The sequence below is a fragment of the Quercus suber genome, unplaced genomic scaffold (assembly GCF_002906115.3).
Source record: "Quercus suber isolate HL8 unplaced genomic scaffold, Cork oak 2.0 scaffold_345, whole genome shotgun sequence".
NCBI classification, from domain to species: Eukaryota; Viridiplantae; Streptophyta; class Magnoliopsida; order Fagales; family Fagaceae; genus Quercus; species Quercus suber.
The window spans coordinates 415,216-439,799 of record NW_027069797.1 but is presented as its reverse complement, the minus strand read 5'-3'; the positions used below and the strand labels follow the sequence as shown (position 1 = coordinate 439,799).

General features: G+C 36.4%; 7 protein-coding genes and 2 long non-coding RNA genes across 9 annotated transcripts in view; 5 read left to right on the top strand and 4 right to left on the bottom strand.

Annotated features, from left to right (window-relative positions):
- Window positions 1–2,006, bottom strand: LOC111999947 (uncharacterized). Its single transcript, XR_010623579.1, has 5 exons — window positions 1,784–2,006; window positions 774–925; window positions 433–608; window positions 185–331; window positions 1–78 (listed from the first exon to the last, which is right to left on the bottom strand). It is a non-coding gene; the product is annotated as an uncharacterized LOC111999947 (long non-coding RNA).
- LOC111994504 (protein SAR DEFICIENT 4) overlaps window positions 1–12,440 on the bottom strand; it is a 69,126-nt gene extending 56,686 nt beyond the window's left edge. The window contains exon 1 of the mRNA XM_065759887.1: window positions 12,418–12,440. The gene's annotated coding sequence lies outside the window, so the exon portion shown is untranslated. The remainder of the gene's footprint in view (window positions 1–12,417) is intronic.
- On the top strand, window positions 2,375–3,945 carry LOC111999949 (F-box/kelch-repeat protein At3g06240). Its single transcript, XM_024032055.2, has one exon. It carries the CDS (start codon window positions 2,547–2,549, stop codon window positions 3,735–3,737), a length of 1,191 nt encoding a protein of 396 aa, XP_023887823.1. The 5' UTR covers window positions 2,375–2,546; the 3' UTR covers window positions 3,738–3,945.
- On the top strand, window positions 4,467–6,548 carry LOC136061730 (uncharacterized). Its single transcript, XM_065759900.1, has 4 exons — window positions 4,467–4,476; window positions 4,932–5,162; window positions 5,279–5,986; window positions 6,238–6,548. The coding sequence occupies exons 1-4, from the start codon at window positions 4,467–4,469 to the stop codon at window positions 6,546–6,548; spliced, it is 1,260 nt and encodes a 419-aa protein (XP_065615972.1).
- On the top strand, window positions 7,240–7,956 carry LOC111999946 (uncharacterized). Its single transcript, XM_024032053.1, has one exon. The coding sequence runs from the start codon at window positions 7,240–7,242 to the stop codon at window positions 7,954–7,956; it is 717 nt and encodes a 238-aa protein (XP_023887821.1).
- LOC111999944 (uncharacterized) lies at window positions 7,981–8,568 on the top strand. Its single transcript, XM_024032051.1, has one exon. It carries the CDS (start codon window positions 7,981–7,983, stop codon window positions 8,566–8,568), a length of 588 nt encoding a protein of 195 aa, XP_023887819.1.
- Window positions 9,031–10,514, top strand: LOC111999943 (uncharacterized). Its single transcript, XR_002881659.2, has 3 exons — window positions 9,031–9,075; window positions 9,425–9,520; window positions 10,285–10,514. It is a non-coding gene; the product is annotated as an uncharacterized LOC111999943 (long non-coding RNA).
- On the bottom strand, window positions 11,209–12,443 carry LOC111999945 (protein SAR DEFICIENT 4). Its single transcript, XM_024032052.2, has one exon. The coding sequence runs from the start codon at window positions 12,352–12,354 to the stop codon at window positions 11,311–11,313; it is 1,044 nt and encodes a 347-aa protein (XP_023887820.1). The 5' UTR covers window positions 12,355–12,443; the 3' UTR covers window positions 11,209–11,310.
- Window positions 12,444–13,848: 1,405 nt separating this feature from the next.
- Window positions 13,849–23,469, bottom strand: LOC111999941 (uncharacterized). The gene is given in 17 exon segments (XM_065759885.1): window positions 13,849–14,281; window positions 15,044–15,309; window positions 15,401–15,466; window positions 15,917–16,024; window positions 16,638–16,656; window positions 16,658–16,795; window positions 17,039–17,155; window positions 19,376–19,588; window positions 20,029–20,111; window position 20,544; window positions 21,260–21,433; window positions 21,542–21,593; window positions 21,700–21,832; window positions 21,835–21,845; window positions 21,947–22,116; window positions 22,267–22,418; window positions 23,178–23,469. Coding segments are annotated over 17 exon segments (2,001 nt in total). The 5' UTR covers window positions 23,380–23,469; the 3' UTR covers window positions 13,849–14,185.
- Between the last annotated feature and the right edge of the window lie 1,115 nt (window positions 23,470–24,584).

Here is a 24,584-nt window from a genome sequence, read left to right as displayed (position 1 = left end):
CACACTATTTCTCATAGGGTTGTTACCTCCTGAATCACTTCATAATGATGACGGAATTTGGAATCCATATTTTTGTACCTGAAATTGAGCAAAACAGCAGTAGAAACACATTGAGAAGGAAAGAACCTCAAATAGTTACTAGGTGCAAATAATTATGGGGGGAAACAAAAATAGTAAAGACAACCTTTGCCAGAACTCCTTATATGTAGAGACAAGGAACCTTCGTTGTCCAGAAAAGTGATCTTGATAACTAAAAACCCGAACCTGCATGTGCCCTTTGGCAAACTTCATTGCTTCATCCTGCCTAGGAAATGTAGCCCATATTTCCTTCCTTAAAAACAAAGGACCAGGGTCAAGTCATAGGGTAAGAAACTAAAAATTATAGTATAAGAAAGGCACCAATTGAAGGGAAGAATAGGATAGCACAAATACCTCGAGCTCTATTTATTTTGTTCACTCAGATCAACACGTATTTGATGTAATAACAGCAACAAACTGGATGGTCTCTTTGGGGGCACACCATTTGAAGACCCATAAAATACAATAGGAGAGAACTGATTCCCAGGATTCTTTTTGTTGGCTTTAAGTTTAACTGTTGCTGTATCAAACTAAAGCAATAAAAAAAATATATATATATATATATATATATAATTTAGTGATCCGAGCAGTAGAACAAACATCAGAGCATTAGTTTTCAACAAACCAGTACAAAAGGACAGCACTTTCAGCATTCACCATTAAAGCATGAAATGAAAGCAATGCATAGTATATACTTTCTCAATGGAGAGTTGCACATCTTTTGCTTTTTTTGGTCTTTGTCCAGCTGATCCCGAAGATGGAATGTCAGGAGATGTAGAGACCTCTTGGGTTGAACTCCCAAGCTTCAATTTGTTCTTTCTTCTTTTTCTTTCTCTAAAAGCAGATTCTGAAACAGAAGTACCAACAAATTTCTCACAATCATTAGAACGAGTCACCCAAGGAAATAATTGTCATGAAATTGCAGAAACTGAAATCCCTGAGGGCCCATTTGGATTGAAAGGGGGTGGAGGAGAGTAGAGTAAAGTTGGCCAGAAATAGGCTAATTTCTGGCCAACTCTACTCTGCTCCCCTCCACCCCCACTTCCTTTCCCTTAATCCGAACGGACCATATGGAAATTGAATTTTAGACAAAATTGTAAAGTTCGAACAGCAGCATGCATTAAGATGACACAGCCGTGAAAATTCCAAAAGGTGCAAGGACTGGACACAAAATTCGAGTGCTTCTGGTAACTACAACCCTCTTTCATTCCCAACTTATATATATCAAATTACCAATACATATCAACCACTTCAAGTCAGTATATAAATGTCATTTGAGAGAGCACACACACATATAACTGCCCAATTGACACCAACATAGAGAAATCCAAAATAATGAAATTTATCTCCGCTAAGTAAAATCAATGTCCTCCAACCCTAAACGTTAGAAACATACTAATTGCCCCAAACCCTAGCATTGAAGCCACAGTGTGACTCAGAAATTACAATCATTCTTGAAATCAGATAATTAAGATCCTTGTAACTTGTAAGTAATGAATGATATACACTCAATTTTGTAAGACAAATATAGATCAAACCCCTAATCTAGCATTGCAAGTGAACAGAGCGAATGAAAACAACAAATAAAACTAACTTAACGCACTGTTTGGTTGGCGAGAAAGTGTAGGAAAACGACAAATGTGTAAATTTGTTATGTTTTCTCAGACGCGAGAGAGAGAGAGAGAGAGAGAGAGAGAGAGCTTACGGGGAGGAGAGGCGCCGCATTTAAAGCACTCGAACAATAGATCAACGTCGTCCATGCTCTTAGCTGATATTTTCTCTTTTTCCCCAATGAGTGCTTTTTGCCTTATTTCAGAAAGAGGGAATTTTTACTTTATGGACTCAAAAAAAGAAAAAAAAAACCTCATCCCACGCGGCATGTGATAAGGCTAGTTTAGGTTTAATATTGTAAGATGAAGTTACCATTTTTTTATTCTTCTTAAAAGAAAGTTACAATACATTTTTTTTTTTTTAATTATGGAAAGAAATCGCTGTAGATTTGAATAGCTTGAATTTTTAAATATTGCCTTTTCCATTAATCTAAACTCTAAGGAAAAAAAAAAAAGAAGCTGAATTCGTTTTAAAGAAATTTCTTAACTTTTATGTGTGTGTGTATATATATATATATGAAAAATTCTTGATTTAAATTGTAAGTCTGAACATGAAAAATTAAAAATGTACTCCTTACCCATTTTGTGTGTGCAAAATGTAAATTTATATCGTTAGTTCCAATGAAAATTAAAAAAAAATTTCTTTTTTTTTTTGATAGGAACTCAATTTAAGACTTAAGAACGAAGCACATAGCACCGACAAATGTGAAGGCTCTCTCTGTATGTCAGTATCACCGACCCACCGGATTGGCTAATATTTAAAAGCCCATCTGAAGATCAATTGAAATTAGAATTCAGCCTCTCTCATCAGTCTTCACTTATCACCAAATCTACCAATTCATTCAAATCAATATAAAGATGGGAAGATCTGATCTACCTCAGGAAATGGTGGAGGACATCCTTTCAAGGCTTCCAGCGAAATCTTTAAAGCGATTCAGTTGCGTAAACAAGTCATGGTCTACCCTTTTCCAAAACCCATGTTTTATTGCCAAACACCAGCATTTGTCTCAAAAGAATTGGAGTATTTTCGTGTCTGGCGCAGACCGTGAGGCCAATAAGCCTGTGCTGTTCTTGCATCCTAATTTTGATGATGTTGCTGCTGATGATGATTTTGATTCTAGAGGAATCATTCTGGAATCGCCGTTTTTAGAAGAGGCAAAGAAATACAAGGAATTCGTGGGATCTTGTATCAACGGCATAATTTGTCTGAAATATTATGTTGAACATAATAAGATCCATGACTTCGCCTTATGGAATCCGGCAATCAGAGAATTCAAGGTGCTTCCATCACTTCCTATCCACTTTCCATCTAATGTTGACTACGAAGACGTTGGTTCTGCATTTGGTTACGATTCCAATTCTAATGACTTCAAGGTAATTACAATTCTCTCCTATTGGAACGATCCTGGCTACTATGTCACATATAACTGGGACCCTAACGTGATTATGCATACACAAGTTGAGGTTTACACCCTAAGTACTAATTCTTGGAGGCAAGTCGACTGTGACCCCGTTTCTCATATCAATTTTCCTGGTCGATTTCGTGAAATATACTTGAATGGAGTTTATCATTGGTCTGGTATGGCCCCTGGTATTGCCAAGGATTACTTCGTCATTGTATCCTTTGACATGAGAAATGAGGTGTTTGGAATTTTAAGCATGCCGAATTTGGGCGATATTTTGGATCCTGCATATGTTTGGGAGGCTTTAGCTGTCCTAGGCAATTGTGTTGCTTTGGTTGTTTTCGATTATCGACCGACAGATAAAATCTTTCATATTTGGGTGATGCGTGAATATGGCATTAAGGAGTCTTGGACCAAACAATACGTTATCGGACCTTTTTCAGGAATTCCGCACATAGCCGGTTCCGAGCTACAGATTCTTCTTTTGGGTGACAAGATTCTTATGGTGGAGAACAATGGAGAAGTAATCTTGTATAACTTGAGTGCTCAAAAAATTAAGAATCTTCGAGTTAGAGGGCTTCCAAGCTTGTTTAGAGCTTCACAGATTATGGTTTATGAGGAGAGTCTAGTTTCAATTATGGGTTGAAATGTCGATTATATCGAATTTGTCATGCCTTAGATCCCTAATTATTTGTATAAAATAGGGAAAGGCATACGCATCTTTCAATAAGTAATACATCTTGTCAGTGCTCAGAATGTTTCAATGAGTAATACACCTTGTCAGTGTTCCTTAGAAAGATGACATCTTGTAAGGATTATCTTTAAAATCTTTAAAATTTCAATTCTTTCTTCCATGTTCAGTCTCTAGAATATGTTGATGGAAAGCTAAATTATGTGAATGACTTTCTTTGTTGTCTGTAATTCATATTGTAAAAATCCATTCTAGTTGAGATAGATTGTCCTGGATAAAGATTGGGGTATTGTCACTATTACCACTACTATTGCTAAGGCCATTTTAATCAAAAGAATTTCAACAGTATACCTTAATTGAATAACAATATTCTCCTCTGCAGTGCCTTAAATACAGAATGTTTTGGTTTGTGGCCGCTTATACCCTAAAAACTAAAAAAGAAAAAGAAAAATAGTTTATTGATTGGGAGACATATTTTCATGTGAACAAGTTGGCTTAAATTATCAATGTCTTTCATCACATGCAGCCCAACTGCGTGTCCTTCCTAAGTGGACCCGTTTGATCAGAACTACAACAAAGGAATCAGTCCTTAAGCAAAGTACTACACGTAGCAATGGAAAAAGGAGTCTTGAGCAAGCTGAATTCTTCTCAGAACTACCTGGGAAACGTGTGCAGGTTTCAAAAATGGAAGACGGTAAACCGGTGGGTTTGGCAGAGGCTGAAAATCAGCCCTGCCATGCACAATGAATTGCTTAACTTGGAACTGTCGTGGGCTTGGGAACCTACGTACAGGGAAAGAGCTTGTAGAAATTGTACAGGCAAAAGATCCCTCTGTCGTGTTTATAGCCGAAACATGGACAGATGAAGCAAGGCTAGATTGAGTACAACAAGAAATTGAGTTTGAAAATAAATGGGTGGTGCCGAGCAATAATAGGGGAGGTGGATTGGTTCTATTCTGGAAAGCATCAGTCAACCTCACAGTGAAGGGGTCATCAAAATATTATATTGATTCTTACGTTGATAAAAACACCAAGAATGCTTGGCGTTTTACAGGGTTTTATGGTGAACTAGAAACGACAAAAAGATGGGAAGCATGGAATGATCTCCACAGCCTCAATAATTATTCTGAGATCCCTTGGATATGTGCAGGGGATTTTAACGAGGTGACAAAACAGTGTGAAAAATTGGGTGGGGCTCTCCGGAACCATAATCAGATGCAGCAATTTCGGGAAGTAATTGATGAGTGGGGATTCATGGATATGGGCTTCATTGGCCCTCGTTTCACATGGGCTAGGCATTTTCAGGATGGAAGGTCAATTTGGGAGAGATTGGATAAAGGCTTGGCAACAAATTCTTTTTTCCTGAAATTTCCTGATACACGTATTCACTACCTAAGGTGTTTTTCATCGGACCACTCACCCCTTCTAATTAACCTTTCGGGGTTGGATCAGCCATCGGTAAAAAAATGTTTCGTTTTGAGGAAATGTGGCTATCAGATTACCAGTATGGTGAGATGGTGGAAGCGACATGGAGATTTGGTGATGTTGGTCAATCAGGTGGCTCTCTAGGCACTTCAGTTCTCAAGAAGGTTGACAAATGTGGCAAAGAGTTAGAATGGTGGGACCGGAACTGTTTTGGGAATGTGAGAAGAGAACTGGAAAAGAATAAATCATTGCTTGTCCAAGCTGAATTGGTAGCACAACGAAGTGGGAATAATCAGAGGGTATGGGAACTTAAAGCCAAAATGGATACTCTTAAGGAGAGGGAGGCACGTATGTGGAGGCAGTGCTCAAGAATTTTGTGGGCTAGCAAAGGAGATTGCAACTCCAAATTTTTTCACAGCCAAGCCACCAAACGATTCAGGAAAAACACAATAAGGGGAATTAAAGATGAGACCGATCAGCTGCATACGGATCTTGATGGGATTGCATCAATTTTAAATAAATTCTACCAAGAATTATTTGAAAAATCAAATCCGACCCATGCAGATGAGGTGTTATCCTATGTGCTGCCATGTATTACTGATGAAATGAACCAAGATTCAGTTGCTGATTTTGAGGAATGGGAAGTGGTTGCTGCACTCAATGAGATGGCCCTTCTAAAAGCACCTGGACCAGACGGTGCGCCTCCTTTGTTCTACCAACATTTCTGGAAGGTTGTTGATAAGGATGTTACACAAGATGTCCTTTTGTGGTTAAACACAGGTATTCTTCTCGAACCTGTTAATCATACTTTCCTTACTCTTATCCCCAAAAAATCTAACCTTGAATATGTCCATGATTTCCGGCCAATAAGTCTTTGTAATGTAATATATAAGATTTTTTTCCAAAATACTAGCAAATAGGCTAAGAAAAGTGCTACCAAATATTATTCTGAACACCAATCAACTTTTGTTAAGGATCGCTTGATTTCGGATAATATTTTGGTTGTGTTTGAAACTTTGCATTGTATGAAGCATTACAAATCAGGGAAAACAGGTTATATGACACTCAAATTGGATATGAGCAAGACATACGACAGGGTGGAGTGGTCCTTTTTGGAGGATCTGATGCGGAAGATGGGATTTACAAAAAGGTGGATCAGCCGTATCATGTTATGTGTTACAACGGTCACTTATTCAATATTGGTGAATGGAGAACCGAAGGGCTTAATTCACCCAAGCAGATGCATCAGACAAGGAGATCCATTATCCCCTTTCCTTTTCCTTTTATGCACAGAAAGGCTACATGGGCTTATAAGGAGAGAGGCAACGGAAGGAAGGATTAAGGGGTTCTCTTTGTGCAGGAGAGGACCAAAACTAACCCACTTATTTTTTGCAGATGATAGCCTCTTGTTCTGTAGAGCAACATCAAATGAGTGCAACGTGATCCTTGATTTATTGGGTTCCTATGAAAGGGTGTAGGGACAGAAGATAAATAAAAGCAAGACAACACTATTCTTTAGCAAATCCACTCCGGATGACACTAAAGAAATTATCAGAGGCCTATTGGGGGTGCAGGAAATTCAGCATTATGAGAAGTATTTGGGCCTTCCTTCGTTGATGGGGAGAGGGAAAAAAACTAGCTTTAACTACATTAAGGAGAAGGTGTGGAAGAAGTTGCAAGGGTGGGAAGGAAAATTACTATCACAAGCAGGGCAAAAGGTGTTGATAAAATCAGTAATTCAAGCCATCCCTTCATTTGCTATGGGTTGTTTTAAAATACCGATAGGACTATGTAATAAAATTGAAGTGATGATTAGAAAGTTTTGGTGGGGTGAAAGAGGAAATAGGCGGAAAAATCATTGGCTAAAATGGGATGAATTGACAAAATCAAAAATGGTGGGGGGAATGGGATTTAGAGATTTGACAATGTACAATGATTCACTTTTGACAAAATAGGCATGGCGTTTGTTGATAGATAAAGATTCCTTGTTTTACAGAATTTTCAAAGCAAGGTTTTTCCCTCATTGCACCATCATGGAGGCAGAGGATTCGAGATCAAGCTCTTATGCATGGAAGAGTATCCTCCATGGAAGAGATGTTATTCTTAGGGGGGCAAAATGTTGCATTGGGAATGGGAAAACAGTCCAGATTTACAAACACAGGTGGTTGCCTCAAAAGAACCATGGTTTGGTTTTGTCTCCAGTGGTGGACTCAATGGAGGAGGCTACAGTGGATGTTTTGATTGACTCAGACACAAGACAGTGGAATAATTCCATGTTGGAAGGACTCTTCGCCCCACAGGAAGCTGAAATTATCAAAAAAATTCCCCTTGCACGAACTGAAACGGAAGACAGCCTCTACTGGCCCTTATCCCATGATGGTAGGTACTCTTGCAAGTCAGGTTACCGCTTTCTAAAGGAAGAAGCAGAACCAGCTCTTGAAAGGACTCAGGTGGCCATTGAAACCCAGCTGGGGAAGAAGTTATGGATGCTGGACGTCCCAAACAAAGTCAAGAACCACGTATGGAGAGCATGCCGTGATTCATTGCCTACAAAACAAAACCTGATGCAGCGCACTATTATCACAAACCCCCTGTGTGATCGGTGCAACCAGTTCCCTGAGACAATATTACATGCAGTGTGGGCGTGTCCCAAGCTAGATGCGGTCTGGACAGATTCGGTTCAATGGGGTTTTCGCCGTAACAGGAGGTTTTTGGATTTCAAAGAACTGCTCTCTTGGGTGATACAATAACAGAGGAATGCCGAGCTATTCGCAATGACGGTGTGGTCGGTTTGGACTCAGAGGAACCAAGCTCGACTCAACAAGCCACATAGCACGCTGTCTCAGATTGCGCCCTCGGCAAAAGCAAGACTGGACGAGTTCAGTGCAGCCCAGCCCGTTGCAAGCCCCTCTCAGCGCAGCCCACGTGCTTCCTGGCAGCCCCCTCCCAGTGATTTGTACAAAATCAACTATGATGCAGCCACTTTCCAGCACGAAGGCAAATCTGGGATAGGAGTTATAATCCGAGACTCACACGGTGCAGCCATTGCTTCTCTGTCGCAGCTGGTTCCTTGCACTTATCAAGCAGCTGACATGGAGGCTATTGCTGCCAACAGAGTGCTGGAGTTTGCAAGGGAAATTGGAATTAATGAAGCTATTTTGGAAGGGGACTCTAGCCTTGTCCATCTAGCACTAAAAAGGGGTGAACATTCTTTATCTCCGTTTGGGTTGTTGGTGGAGGATATTAAACTTTCTTCAGCTAGTTTTAGTAAATTACTCTACTCTCATACAAAGAGAGAAGTCAACAAGGTAGCTCATGGATTAGCTAGACATGCAATTCATGTTTTAGATTATGTAGTGTGAATGGAGTCCGTTCCTCCACTTTCTTATGCTGTATTTCAGGCTGATTTAGCCAATATTGTTCAATAAAAGTCCTAGCAAGCCGGATTCTCAAAAAAAATAAAAAAATAAAAAAATTATCAATGTCTTCATGGTTTACTTATAAAAATACTAACAAGTGAGCATATGGAGATTAAAATAAAATTATTTAAGCACGTATAAAGGACATAAATAGGGATGCGTTTTATCTGTCAACTGTGAAATAGTAATTTCTGTAACATGAATGCATCATGACATGACAATACATATGTTTTATGCACCTCTCTGTGCTTGTTAAAAATTCAAATTTTATTTTCAATAAAATTATTATTTTGTTACTCCTCCACAGACTGTTGTTGAGGTAGAAGACTTCGTGAAAGCTCAACCTGATGCTATTGCACACTCAGCAGCCAAAATTATATCTCGTCTAAAAGCTGGTGGAGAAAAGACCTCAAATCTCTTTGTTGGAGATGTAAGGGTATTCAAGTGGAGGTAACTTATAAAAAAATTTGTAATTTGAGTTCCTGGGACATTTATATGTGGCCAAATGATCTGTGCAAGTACGTGATGTGCAACTGGTCCATTTTTTAAGCACTTCAAAACACAATGGTATCCAAAATGTTGATGAGGTATGATAGGGAAAGGCCAATTGAATAGTTGGTTCACATTATTGAATCTGTTCATGATCATATGAGTGAGAGAAACAATAGTACCATGTGTGAAAAATCCTTTCTCCAGCCGCCTTTGACGCATATTTCATGTATGCTGCGATCTTATGTGTATGTGTTGAGGTTTTTTAGACGCTGCTGTAGATAATTACTCCTCATTGCAATCATTACAGGAGGCAGCACTTATTGGTGTAGATTCCCTTGGGTTTGACTTAAAGGTTTGTTCAGGAACACAAGTACAAACATTGCGATTTGCATTTCATACACGGGTATGGCAGTTATCCTTCAGCTAGAAGTTAATTCTTATATATGAATGTGTGTGTGTATTTATGAATGTACATATCTGCGTATATGCATTTTTTTATTCATGCTATGCCTTTTCACCTCCAACCACCACCTTATCCTTGTCATTGAGGGCTTTTTGATAGAGTTCACTGAATCACAGTTTGAGTTCTTGAAATTTGCTTATATATAAAAAATTAAATAAATAAATTCTTGAAATTTCAGCCAGAATATAGTGTGCACTACCTTGTTCAATTGATCCCAAAGATATTTCAGAAGTATTCAATCAAGATGCATTGTAGTGTTCTTCTAAAGTAGTCGACGGTCCTTGAAATAATTGGTATCTTCTCCTTTTTTATGGAAAAGGAGGTAAAATGTTCAATCACTTAGTAGCGCGCTAGTTGTATTTAGCTATTAGTAAGTTAAAGGTATTCTTTCTTGTATTTTGTGAGTTAACTAGTTTAGGTGGAATGCAACAATAACCGGTCAAAATTCACACCCTTAGGATTGCTCTCATGTCTAACAACAATCCATGTCATATTCTTGCACTGTTGCCTCTGTCTATACATGGTCATATCTTTTTGGTTTAGTTGCGAATTCCTCCTATATATATATATATATTTCTATCTTTCTTTCTTTCTTTTATCCTTTTTTTTTTTTTTGAACTATCTTTGATGTACAAACATATCCTTGTTAGAAAGTAATCTTCTATTGCCAATAAGCCTTTGCCTTAACCAACTTATCTTTGCAGGCCCCTTCAGAGTACAGTGCTGAGAGACAGCTTAATGATCTACTATTCCCTAGGATCCACCACAAGCCACAAATGATGAAACAAACACCAAAATGAGTGCTAATATTGACAAATAGCATATTCCAGTTTAATTCTGGATGGTTGTTGTACTCTCTTGGTCAAGATTTTAATGGAGAAGGGTGACAGAAAAAGAAAAAATCCATAGACAGTCACCAGCTTATGTAATTGTTATTTGCAACTAACGTTATAGAAATTCAATTTTTTATTTTTTATTTTTATCAAGCCTCTCTACTGTTACTCATCCATGCTCTATTACCGGGGCTATTCAGTTTCTATGGGAGCATTATTGTTTGCTTTCTCATGAGCTTTCCTAATTTCTGTCATGTGTACTATTCTATCATAACGCCCATCACATCAGTATTTTTCTTTCACCAATTGCAATTTGTCTCGCTAGAAAAAATTAGCCAAACATTATCCCAAGTTCAGAAATGTTGGATTTTGAAACTTACGGTTTGGGATAATCAGTAATTTATCAAAAGCTTCTTTGTTTGAAACCCTCTTCTCACTATTAATATAGCCAAGTAATAATGAAGAGAGTTTGCAGATTGTAATATTGTTGAACAACTTATTTGAGTTGAACTTACAACAGTGTGATAGAACCATTCAGGAATCAAATGATAAAATAATATGACTTCATTAATATTCTGTCTTTTACTATAAGAACAGAATGAATGATCACCAAAGCATAATTTCAACCAAAATTTGCAAATGTCTCTCTAAAAGGTGCAAAATCGTGTATTAACTGTATTGTAGTTTAGCATACCTTTGTCTAAGAGGATTAGTTTACATGACTAAGTAGGGCATGGATTAATATCACAAAGACTTGTGCAAATGGCATAACATAGGCATAGAAATTAGACAGAATAGAAATGTTTAAATTATTAAAAAAACAAAATGCGAGAAAGACACATAGAAATGTTACAATTAACAAAATCAAAATGTGCGAGAAAGAAAACAAATTGCAAGTTACTGCTTTCCAATGTAAGTTTCATAAACCAACTGTGCTGCAAGAATGTCAACGATTGCAGAACCAACAGACTTAAATACTGTTATCTCTTCTGAACTTCTTCTGCCCACCTTTTCTCCTTTGATCAACTCTACCAAATTTCCTCCAATATCTCCCTTTTCGATTACCCTTCTCTCAAAAGCACCCACCAATTCTCCAGCCTCAACCAATGCAGCCTCATTATCCACAAACACTCTTCCTCTCCTTATTGCTTCGTCGTCACACTCCATCATCGAGTGCTTGAAGGATCCAACCAAATCCAAATGAGCCCCTGCCTTCAACCTCTCGCCCTTCACAACTGGTGTTTCCGAATTCGTTGCACAGCTCACAATATCTCCCAATCCAACAATTTCCTCCAAACACTCGTTACTCTCAAAACACACCCCATCAAACCCAGCATTTTCACTCATTTCCTCGGCCAATTTTCTTGCCTTTTCAATTGTTCTGTTCCAAATGATCACCCTTCTCAAACTGGGTCTAGCCGAAAGATGTGCTTTGATCAAATGGGGTGCCATAGCACCAGCACCAATCATCACGAGCGTTTCACTGTCATTTCTAGCCAAAATCTTCGAGGCTAAGCCAGAGACACACGAGGTTCTATAAAGGGTCAACACAGTGCCATCCATGGAAGCCAAAGTTTGGCCAGTTACAGAGCTGAAGAGCACGTAACTTGCGTGCACTCCCGGCAAGTTCAGCGTGGAGTTTTGAGGGAAATAGGTGACGAGCTTCACACCTACGTAGGGGAGACAAGGGGATGAGGACCAAGAAGGCATGAGAAGGAGAGAGGAGGATTGTGAAACGGAGTAGCTTTGGCGAATTGGGGTTTGGAGGGTCGACGAGGCTGCAGGGAGAGATGATTGCAAGTGATCTATCAGAGTTTGGTGAGAGAGGATGGCGTGCAAAGACTCAGTGGAGATGAAGATGGGAATGGTGTTCGTGTTATTGGGATTTGTATCGTTTTTGTTGGGATTTTCATTGTTAAGTGGATTGGGTATGGAAGCCATTGATGAGAGCTGGGAAGGTTTTGGTTTGGGTGAGAGAGGAGGAACTTAATGAGGGAGACGAAGACGAAGACTAGGCTGTCTGTATTGTCATGTACAGAGGAGGGTATAAAAATATGAATTATATTTTAGACTTTAAGACTTTATATTTTAGAATTGGTTTGTTCTCAAAAAATAAAAACAGAGACTTTAGAATTGGTTTCAAATTAAACTTATATTTTTAGAAGTTTCAAATTAAACCCACATCTTTAAATACAATTCAATTCAAATAATAAATTCATTACATATGAAGTTGTTAATGGAATAATGAAGTCATGGACTCATGGTAAATGGGAATATGGTTTGAATTAAACATTTCTAAAACTTAGCAACCAAAAAAAAAAAAAGAATTAAACATTTCTAAGAGTATTAGAAGGCTTTAGGACCACATCAGAGATTCCAACAAGTTTAATTCTTAGAAGGGTTTAGGTTGAGTGGCCCAATTTATTTGTGTTGGGGGTTAGGAATATCCAATAACGAGAGGTCCCAAAGGTGGTGTTGCAGCTTCTAAAGGAGAGGACCATGAATCCTAGACTACTTCCCTTATAACTCTCCTTTGATCAAAGTGATTCAGTGAACATGAACTTTCTTAGCAAAAGCCAAGCAAGATTTCATTCTTCTCGAGATCTATTTCTCCTTACCACTTTCGTGACACTCTCCCCTATTTTTCCCAACCCTCTAACCATTGATCTTTATTTATAGACTTTCCTTAGTGGGGTTGTCACGATGAAAGGGTGGTTTCCCATGTTGATAGGTCCCTCAATAATATATTCCTGACTAGATGGGACCTACTATTCGTGACTAAAATGACTCTCTTGGAACTTGTACCAAGTGCCAATAATTGCTCGGCAAGCAAATTTTCTCAAGGTATTATCCCTTGACCTCAATATAGTAGAAGCTATTTCGTTAAGGCCGGGAGCTCGAACCAAGCCCATCTAGGGAGTGGGCTAGGTGCTTGGTTAGTAAGCAACGCAAGATGGGCCCATTTAGGATTCGTGTCATAAGCACGATGCAGGCCGAATAGCCGTGGACCATACAACATCTATTGATTAATTATCAAATTATATCCCAAAATTTTAAAACAAGATCTTGTTTAAACCTATATCCTTAAGCTTATCCAAAAGAAGAAAGATTGTAGTAAAAGCTAAAAGACATGTATTTCCCAAGGGAAAAAATAAATAAATAAACAATGTATTTAATATGGAACCTAATATAAGAATGGGGCCTCTTAGCCATTTTAGGACTTGAGCATGGACTTTGATTAGCTGAGTGCGATCTAACTTTGCTGGAGAATTGTCATTATCATCTGCATAACTAACCTTCTAACTTGTGGCATCAAATCAAAGACTCCATTCGACTTGAGCTTCCCTTCTTATGTATTAACGTTGCTGCAATCTGAACTAAAAGTATAAGAATGTTAGTTAAGCAAATGTTTAAAGATACCATTTTGCTCTCATAGCCAGTTGTAAAAATTTTTATTTAAAAAAAATGTCTTCCAAATATACATATATATACAATCATTTCGCAAGAACCAATATAATTTCCAAATATTGACAATGTAAGTGGATTACATTTTTGCTTTTCCCCATAACAATCAGATTCCAAGAGAAATGATCTACAAACCTATTCTTCCATGCAAGATCACCAGATAGTAGAATACCAACGTGGCTTGCAGTTTAAGTGGTAATGCAGCACTTGTTCTAGTTGAGTTGCCAGAAGTCGCTAAAATCTTTTGTTCAAGAGAGAATGCATCTGCATTGGTATACATGGCCAGAATGTTTATCAACCAACTGCCCTAACCTGCACAGTTGAAATGGTTCAATTCGGCCTGGGATGCAGTACTTTCTACAGCTACCCACCATTCCTCATCTTCATCATTAATTCTCTCCTCCTGGCAAGAAGAAAAATTGATAAGGTTACAAGAGAAAAAAGTGAAGATTGCATGGGTTCAATAGTTCAAATTCTTGCAAGCTTGAAGATGCATTATGCTTTGTGTCAGTTGTATTTCTCACAATTTCAAGGTCCCACCATCCAAGAGCATTTACTATTCAATGGTCTGGTTATTGGATGAGAAAAATATGCACTTCAAACCACAAATTCAAAAAACACTGCATTGATCCTGTTGAATGGGGATATGCACGATGCACCAATAATTTTGCCTTGAATAAACCATTTGTTTCTCAAAACATGCGCATCCAGCCCATACAAATAGCTGCACTCACTATTAACTAAATTTAAAACATGAAGCTCCTAGTTTTTGGTAAGGGGAAGACAGGAAGGAGTGGGAATGGGAGTTATTTCCTTGAACTTCTAACACTAAGCACATTTTTTACTTCATCATTTTCATTTATCTCATGCTTAAATGGTTTGACCTTTTTCCTTTTTCTTTTTCTTTTTTTTTTGCTAAGTAACACAATCACTTGTGATCATGCATTTTGAACACATGACTACACTCTCCATCCTATTCTTATGGGAAGAGCAAGTGTCAGTTTAATCAAAACTCATTAACATACTACAGGCATAGCAATGGGTGGGGTCAGAGGTTCTACTACTGCAGTAAACCAAAAAAGAAAAACACACATTCTATAGCTGTTTGATGGCAGTAGGAAAGTGCAACAAATCTAATATGTATAAGCATCATAAATATACTAACCATGTTGCTAAGCTCTACTGTATTTTTCTTATTTTCAATATCATCTGCAACTCTTATGGCTTCAACCCACCAAGAATCTTTACTGCAGTTGTCTGTAATGTTTTCATCATTGTAAAGCAAAGCATGTTCCTCATCACTATCAACAAATTGATGGTTGAGGTTATTAACTCTTGACACACCATGATTAATTGTCTGATCAGAATCAAAGAAAACCAAAGGATCAGGAATGACATCGATCGGGATTGGTCTTAAGGGAGATCGGTAACCTGAAGCCATCAATACCCTTTGTTAAATGATCAATCATGCATTAAGAGGATATTGAAGTTGATAAATTTTAAGGAAAATACTCTTATGCACCTCTGCAGTCAGGATCATAACATTTCTGATAATAAACAGCCCTTCTTAAGTCAACAATGTACATCACTGAACCAATAAAACATTGATGCACATTAGTATCTATGCCTCAAACATTAGCTATAAGATTGAAAAACATGGAACAATATTTGTTTACTGCAAAAATAAATAAATAAAAATTCAAGTATTTTAGTGGCTAGAGTCGTATATCCGTGGCTTACTCCCCTGGGGTGGGTCCAAAGGGCCTTGCCTTGGTGAGGTTCCACGTCATAAAATAAATAAATAAATAAAAATAAAGGTATTCTTCTTGCAAGAAGATAATAAGTATGACCAAAAGAGCAAGAGCTTTGATGGGATGTGGATCCAAGTCAAGTACGGATATAAAAAGGGCTCTTCAAAACAAAGTGATATAAATAGGCCAAGAATCAATTGAGAAGAAAGGACAAAGAGTAAGGACAGTTTAATGATAGGTAGCAGATGCAGAAATTAAAATATATAAAAAAAAAAATTGAAAATTACCATGATTGCTTTTATGCTGTCTACCAATTCGCTCACAGTATCTATTTCTTGACATGCTGTAGACCATCAGTCCATATTCCGAGAACCAAAACCAGCTCCGTATTTTTCCTATAATTACATCACAATATCAACAAGGTGATAAACAAAATATAGAAGGCAGCATTATGTACATACATTGTTTTGTCACTGAGTTGTGAAGGCAAAATACAGGGAAAAAAGAAATTTTAATACATTGATTTTCTTTCAATCAATCAAAGGATAGACCGATCAAAAGCTGAATCAATTTATCCTCATTCTTTGTTCTTTATTTTTAATTTTTGGATAAGAAACCTCATTCCTTAAATGAAGCTGATAATACACAAAACTATAATTAAAATAAAAAATAAAAAAACTACTTGAATGACAGTAACTGCAGGAGTGAGACCATCTAAAAATTCTTAGGATTAAACGCAAAGAATCTTTCTGTTAAAAGGGTGAATTTAGCAGAGATAAGACAGACTGAGTACTATTACTTGTGCAGACAGATATCTCAAGCAAACCAAGTCTAAAAATATATCATATTGAATGAGAATCATCTCAAAGCCATGTATAAACTTATTAAAAAAGTTCCTGACCCAATCAAGCTTTAAGCAAGACAAATAAATTCCGAATATTAAAATAAAAATCAAATGCTTTTACTTCATTGAAACTTGAAAGTATAGTATTAAACCAGCAGTAGCACCTGAGACATTGCCAATGGAAGGCAATGAATTCTACAAATTTGTCTAGAGCTGGAAATGGTGACTTCCCCAGGAAGTATGTTGTTGTAAGATTACTTGTGCAAGCACTCAATGCAAATTCTTGAGGGGCACTGTAATAATTTCCAATATTATGATTCTCCTGCAGAAAGAAGGAATTCCTGTTGTAAAATAGATCTATTTTCAATACAAAATGTTCAAGCAACTACCTACTTCACAGACCAAAGATGGTTTATGCTTCATCTTCACAGTAGATTCAGACATGTAAAACCCATGAATTAAATAAATAAATAAAACAAAATAAAGAAAAACCTTAAAAGCATCATGAGACATATCTAACATTCTAGTGTATTTTGACAATGAAAGATGCAAAGCCCAAAACTACCTCAGTCTCAAAGAGCAGGGTTTTGACACAATCAAACTCCATTTTGCAGACTAAAAGCTTCTCGCAATCAGCATCCATATTGCAGATCAATGATGCCATGAACATCTCTTCCTCACACTGTTCTTTCATGACATAAAAGATTAATTACCACACGCTAACAGTCAATGAATAAGGCATACCAAAAAGCCACTCAAAAGACAGGTATGTTTATTATAATAATGGATATTATTTTAAGGATTCACTTGGTGATACAAGATCCTATACATCAAGTGTTCATCCAAATCTTCCTAGCAATGAAACTTAGCTACAGCACATGATATTTTAAAATTTAAAGGAACAAGCACAGATAAATTTTTGACCAATACCAGTATGAGTGATATAAGTATTAAACTTCTCTTGCTTACTAGTCACAAACAAACCTGAACCTACATAAAATTAATGAAGCCAAGCCATGAAAGAGAAACCTTTTTTTTTCCTTTTTGAGTACCATAAGAGTGCATAATAGCATGGTGCCACAGTTGAGGCTGAAAATATAAAACTAGATGCACTCACATGCAGAGTAACCGAACTTTTTTCTTAGAGAAAAGCTAACGTACATTATTGTTAATGAGAGGAAGCATCTGAATTGCTCCTGCATTGCTTTATATATATATATATATATATATATATAACAATAATAATAAATAATGCAATGGGAGAATAATATTGCTTACTTTGAGATTATACATTCAAAAATTGTTCTTCAGTAAGAAGATATCATACCATGTCCTTACATTTGAATCGCCAAAAAAAAAAAAAAAAAAAAAAAAAAAAAAGAACAATATAAAGAACACCTTGGAATTGTTCCCTCCAAGCTAGATAATTTTACTTGTCTACTCATTTAAATAAAACAATATAGATAAAAAAAAATTAAAAAAAAAAAACTAGTAGGAAAAACTTCAAACAAAGTTGGACACACAACCAATAGTCGAGCAACAAGACTTAAAACAACCCCCCTCTATGTCACCGAAGCACAAACAGCTACATTTGCAACAACACTTCACAAATACAAGCCCAACAGGGCAATCAAACCCCAGGCCTGAAAACTAAATGTAATATAACCACAGCTTTTCAAAAATTTTTTATGCACACGTAAACCTGGCCATGAACATTATTTTCAAGTAATTGCAAACCCATCTAAAATCCTACCAAACAATGAAAACCCATTAGAACACTGGTCATATCTCTCTTAGGCATTTTATCAAACAGTTGTATAGCATACTCAAAACCAGTTTTAATCAAATGCAAATTTCACCATAGCTAGCTCTACGCAATCCACCACAAGTCTTGAAACACTTGGATAAGTGTAAAGGGTAAGCCCAAAAATTAAAACAAACAAAAAAAAATTGCAAAAATTCGCACATGGAGATTGTGATTAGGAAAACAGAGAGTAGGGAAAAAAAAAAAAAAAAGCGTACTAGTGGCAAGGCGATTGCAGGACAAAAACTCCGACACCGGAGAAGGCTGTCACGGCGGTTCAAGATTCTGGTTCCATGGTCTATCGTCTTCCTCTCTCTGAACCTGGCTTTTTCTTTTCCTACCAACTGAGCTGATTCACCTTTGTAATTTTTGTGTGCTTCTCACGTGATTTGAACATTAGTTTTTTAACACCAAAGTAACGGATGTATTAATTTGGCAGGTATGAATAGTTTAAGGAGTAAATTGGCCATTATAAAAGTTGAGGGGGTCTTTTGGCCAGTGGTTGAAAGTTTAGAGAGTATATGAGCATTTTTCCCTAATGATGGATATTATTGTAAGGATTCGCTGGTGATACATGATCCTATACATCAAGTGTTCATCCAAATCTTCATAGCAATGAAACTTAGTAACAGCACATGATATTTTAAAATTTAAAGGAATAAGCACAGATAAATTTTTGACAAATACCAGTATGAGTGATATTAAGTACTAAACTTATCTTGCTTACTAGGCACAAACAAACCTGAACCTACATAAAATCAATGAAGCCAAGCCATCAAAGATAAACCTTTGTTTTCCCTTTTGAGTACCATAGGAGTGCATAATAGCATGGTGCCACAGATGAGCTTGAAAATATAAAACTAGATGCCACTCACATGAACAGTAACCAAACTTTTTTCTTAGAGGAAAGCTAATGTAAAGAGCACCATTGTTAATGAGAGGAAGCATCTGAATAGTTCCTGCATTGCTTTATATATATATATATATATATTAAAAAAAAAAAACAATAATAATAATAAATAATGCAATGAGAGAATAATATTTCTTATTTTGAGATTATACATTCCAAAATTGTTCTTCAGTAAGAAGATATCATACCATGTCCTTACATTTGAATCGCCCCATAGGTAAAAGCACAGAATTCTTCCCTGCCTTTGATGATAGAGCTAAACGAAAGCAACGATTTCTAGAATAGACAGCGGTGTCCACAAAAAGTTGGCTTGATGGTTCAGTGGACGTTGAATCTTTCCTCACAAAAAATTTCTCAAATCTTTCATCACTCTTCCTTGCACTTAGAATCTGAGAGCATATCTGATAATATGTCATCATATAGTGACAAGAAATGATATTTCTACAAAAAGAGAACAAAAGATTCTAGTAACTCAAGCAGATTCTATTCTAGCAGGCTAACAAAAAAGAGGTGGTGGTATTTTGTATCACAGGGATATATAACTCTCCACCCACCCTCCCCTATGTGGGTGGAGCTGGAGTGTTAGGAGCTGGAGTGTTATATAACTCATGATACAAAATAAAAAGTCAAAAAAGAGACTTCATGATAAAGACATCATAACTAAATTATATATTAACTTTATATTTACTAGGTTAATTGGAATTAATAGTTAATATTGGAAGATGCAATAAAAAATTATAATTTTAACAAGAATATATACTTGACTTCATCTTTAATTAGCAACAAAAGCAATGCATCTACTGTTAGATAAAACGTTGATATGCTTCTCATGGAGGCGTACCTTGGCAACAAATGCACCTGCATGTGAGTTGTCCTTGAAAGCAGTCTTTGGTATGCGAATAATTAAATGGCAAGTGAACTTTTCTGAACACAAGTATCTCAACTATCATCTACAAAGTTCACGATAAATTAAATGCAATACAGAATACTTTACATCTTATAAATAATCAAAAACCCATATGAGACAAATTGACCATACAACTATAACTTCTCCTTGGAAAATTGCTCTCTCTCTCTCTCTCTCTCTCTCTCTCTCACACCCACACACACACACAAACACACATGCACAGGGCAAAGAATGGACTAGACACCCAGTGGCCCAAGCCATTCAGTTTTTGCTTAATATATGCTAACTCCAAAAACATATGGACGTGTTTGTTTGGTTCTTCAACAACTTAAAACTTGCTGCAGCAAACAAATTAATAATTATAACAGAAGAGGAAGAAATCACAGGCTGAATACTACCAATTTTTAAAACCCTAGATGCGGGGAAAAAGAAAATGTTGTTTTTAACACCCTAGATGTAAGGGAAAAGAAACGTTGTTTTTACATCATGGGTAACCACTAGGATCTACACCTGCAACTTATTCAGAAGTTTAATGTCAATTTCAAGTCTCTTCCATGGTTGATACTGGTTCAATAAAGGAAACACGCTCTATGACTTTCAAGATAGAAATGCATCCAGCTTATAAAGAGCATTGATGTTCAACAGCAAAATTTCCTCACATAAACAAATCATTTAAAAAAAAAAACAACTGTGACTGTTGTTCAGAAAAAGGAAAACAATATTAGCACTCACAAACTATTCTTGCAAAACATATGGCATATATTGGCATTGTCAAGGACAATAATTAAACAACAAAGCAAAATTTTGTCAAAATTTATATTCTACCATATATTTATTAATTAAATGAGTCCAATTAGACCAAAAATATTGTTCTCATCATATCCCAATTATAACGAAAACAAATAATTCAGAACTCATCCCAAATTTATATCTCAATTCAGAATGAGAGCTTGATTTAGACTTGCTGGATACAACTCATCATGCAAAGAAATGACGAAGAAGAAAGGATAACTAGTTTGTGAGCAATTCAGAAATTTTATCAATCAAAATTAACCAGATTAAATCGTACATTATAATGTTGCTGACTAAATTTCATAATCTACATCAATGAAGGACATCACACAAAGACAATTAGGGACTTTAGCATGTGCTAGACTAACATAACTTCAGTGGAGGAATTGAGCTCTACTATCCATTCCAGGTTTCCTTGAATGGAGTATTTATCAAGTAAGGCTTCAAAAATGACTGATATCAGGAGATCAACCATTTCACCTCCGTTCTTTTCTGCATTCACTCTCTTACTGAACTCTAAATCAAAGTAAAGGTGGCATGGTAAACCCTGGAAGAAGAATAGTTACAAACTTTTGGACGTGACAGAAAATTTACTCACAAATTCTCACACTTATTTTTTTTATAAGTCTCACACTATTTCTCATAGGGTTGTTACCTCCTGAATCACTTCATAATGATGATGGAATTTGGAATCCATATTTTTGTACCTGAAATTGAGCAAAACAGCAGTAGAAACACATTGAGAAGGAAAGAACCTCAAATAGTTACTAGGTGCAAATAATTATGGGGGGGGACAAAAATAGTAAAGACAACCTTTGCCAGAACTCCTTATATGTAGAGACAAGGAACCTTCGTTGTCCAGAAAAGTGATCTTGATAACTAAAAACCCGAACCTGCATGTGCCCTTTGGCAAACTTCATTGCTTCATCCTGCCTAGGAAATGTAGCCATATTTCCTTCCTTAAAAACAAAGGACCAGGGTCAAGTCATAGGGTAAGAAACTAAAAATTATAGTATAAGAAAGGCACCAATTGAAGGGAAGAATAGGATTGCACAAATACCTCGTGCTCAATTTATTTTGTTCACTCAGATCAACACGTATTTGATGTAATAATTGCAACAAACTGGATGGTCTCTTTGGGGGCACACCATTTGGAGACCCATAGAATACAATAGGAGAGAACTGCTTCCCAGGATTATTTTTGTTGGTTTTAACTGTTGCTGTATCAAACTGAAGCAATAAACAAATAAATATATAATTTAGTGATCTGAGCAGTAGAACAAACATCAGAGCATTTGTTTTCAACAAACCAGTACAAAAGGACTGCACTTTCAGAATTCACCATTAAAGCATGAAATGAAAGCAATGCATAGTACATACTTTCTCAATGGAGAGCTGTACATCTTTTGCTTTTTTTGGTCTTTGTCCAGCTGATCCTGAAGATGGAATGCCAGGAGATGTAGAGACCTCTTGTGTTGAACTCCCATGCTTCAATTTGTTCTTTCTTCTTTTTCTTTCTCTAAAAGCAGATTCTGAAACAGAAGTACCAACAAATTCTCACAATCATGAGAACAAGTCACATAAGGAAATAATTGTCATGAAATCGCAGAAACTGAAATCCCTAAGGGCCCATTTGAATTGAGAGAGAGTGGAGGAGAGTAGAGTAGAGTGGCCAGAAACTAGAGTAGAGTAAATTTGGCCAGTAATAGGCTAATTTCTGGCCAACTCCACTCTACTCCCACTTCCTCTCCCTCAATTCAAATGGACCATAAAGATATTGAATTTTAGACAAAATAGTAAAGTTCGAACACGCATTAAGACAACACAGCCGTGAAAATTCCAAAAGGTGCAAGGACTGGACACAAAATTTGAGTGCTTCTGGTAACTACAACCCTCTTTCATTCCCAACTCATATAAATCAAATTAACAATACATATCAAGTATCAACCAACTCAATTCAGTGCATATGGCTAATCATAACATACTAATACGAACGTCCTATGGACATACATAAATAAATACACACCCACGAGCACGCACACACATATATATAATGCCCAATCGACACCAACATAGAGAAATCCAGTATAATGAACTTTATCACCGCTAATTAAAATCAATGTCCTTCAACCCTAAACCCCCTAATCTAAAATTGTAAGTAAACAGAGAAAACAACAAAATAAAACTAACTTAACGCACTGTTTGGATGGCGAGAAAGTGTAGGAAAACGATAAATGTGTAAATTTGTTATGTTTTCTCAGACGAGAGAGAGAGAAAGAGAGAGAGCTTACGGGGAGGAGAGACGCCACACTTGAAGCACTCGAACAATCTATCAACGTCGTCCATGCTCTTAGCTGATATTTTCTCTTTCTCCCGAATGAGTGCTTTTTGCCTTCTTTCTTTTTTCTTTTTCTTTTTCTTTTTTTTTTTTATCAGCTTTTTGCCTTCTTTCAGAAAGCGGGAATTTGACTTTTTGAAATGTTTTTGAAACATATCACTTGTCGTCCAAGGAGAATCTTGCCATCTAAGGATAACTTGGTTGTCTATACCACAAGAAAGTTTGGACACCAATAAATACTTAGTAAATTTTTGAGTGTTTTTCATAATCTCAAACACACAAAAATTTTCATCTCAGATCGTGGGGTGAATTTCATGAAATTTGCTCCACCCTCCCTACTAAATCCATACGTCTCTAACAATGTTAGTGACATATAACAAGTAGACCCCCTCTAAATTCATTATAAAAGGCACTAAGCCTCATCCAACGAAGGTACATTCTCACTATTTATCCACTTATTATCCTTGTATTTTAAAGAGAAAACTGATTTAACTATTGGAGTGTTCTTGATCGGTTCACCTCAATCACCCATGATAGTTTCTCTTTTTCTCTTTAGGTCATCCAACCAGCATGGAAGTTCGGAACATTCGACCTACTGGTTTTCATGTATCATCATATATATAAAAGTTTTTTACTTTTTTTGAAAACCATTAATTTTAATTTTAATTTAAATAAAAAAATTAAAAAAAAAAAAAAAAATAACACACACTTTAAAAATCATGAGTTGAAACTATACGAACTCAAGCTCAACTAATCAAAACTATGTTATATAATATGTTCAATATTCTTCCAAAGTGTTTTCACATAAAAAATTAATTAATTAAATTAATCATATAGATAGCCAATTGTAGTATGGTAGCATTCAAATCCTGAAGTCTTAAATTTTTAATTTTGGATTCCAAATAGTATAAAAAGATCTTTTATTTGGGTTTGGGAAGTGTTCACCAACCACAAAATTTTCATATAATAATAATAATAATAATAGTACTTCTAGCAATAAGTTCTTTTTTTTTTTTTTTTGGATTATTTGATAGTTTGAGGAGGAATGATTTGAACTCTAGATATCTTTGTTGGTAGGGGTGTGCAGAAAACCCACCGACCCGTCAAACCTGACCCGACCCAACTCGACTCGTCAGGTTGGGTCGGTTTTTAAGACTTGGTGGGTTGGGTTGGGTCACAAATTTTTTTTTATAACAGGTCGGGTTTGGTGTGGGTCATAAAATTACAAACCTGTCAAACCAAACCCGACCCGAACCACCCATATTTAATATATATTTAATAAATTTTTTAAAAAAAAAATCAGCTATAAATTTNAACTCTGATTTGAAGTTTCATTCATAAAATAAGGTCATATCCAACA

What these genes read in the sequence shown, in the direction of transcription:
- LOC111999944 (XM_024032051.1), top strand. Translation starts at nt 7,981, where the DNA reads ATGACGGTGTGGTCGGTTTGGACTCAGAGGAACCAAGCTCGACTCAAC.
- LOC111999949 (XM_024032055.2), top strand. Translation starts at nt 2,547, where the DNA reads ATGGGAAGATCTGATCTACCTCAGGAAATGGTGGAGGACATCCTTTCA.
- LOC111999945 (XM_024032052.2), bottom strand. Translation starts at nt 12,354, where the DNA reads ATGGCTTCCATACCCAATCCACTTAACAATGAAAATCCCAACAAAAAC.
- LOC136061730 (XM_065759900.1), top strand. An exon ending in CCTGAAATTTCCTGATACAC is followed by an intron (nt 5,163 to 5,278) that starts GTATTCACTACC and finishes TGTGGCTATCAG; the next exon opens with ATTACCAGTATGGTGAGATG. An exon ending in CCTTTTGTGGTTAAACACAG is followed by an intron (nt 5,987 to 6,237) that starts GTATTCTTCTCG and finishes CATTGTATGAAG; the next exon opens with CATTACAAATCAGGGAAAAC.
- LOC111999946 (XM_024032053.1), top strand. Translation starts at nt 7,240, where the DNA reads ATGGAGGCAGAGGATTCGAGATCAAGCTCTTATGCATGGAAGAGTATC.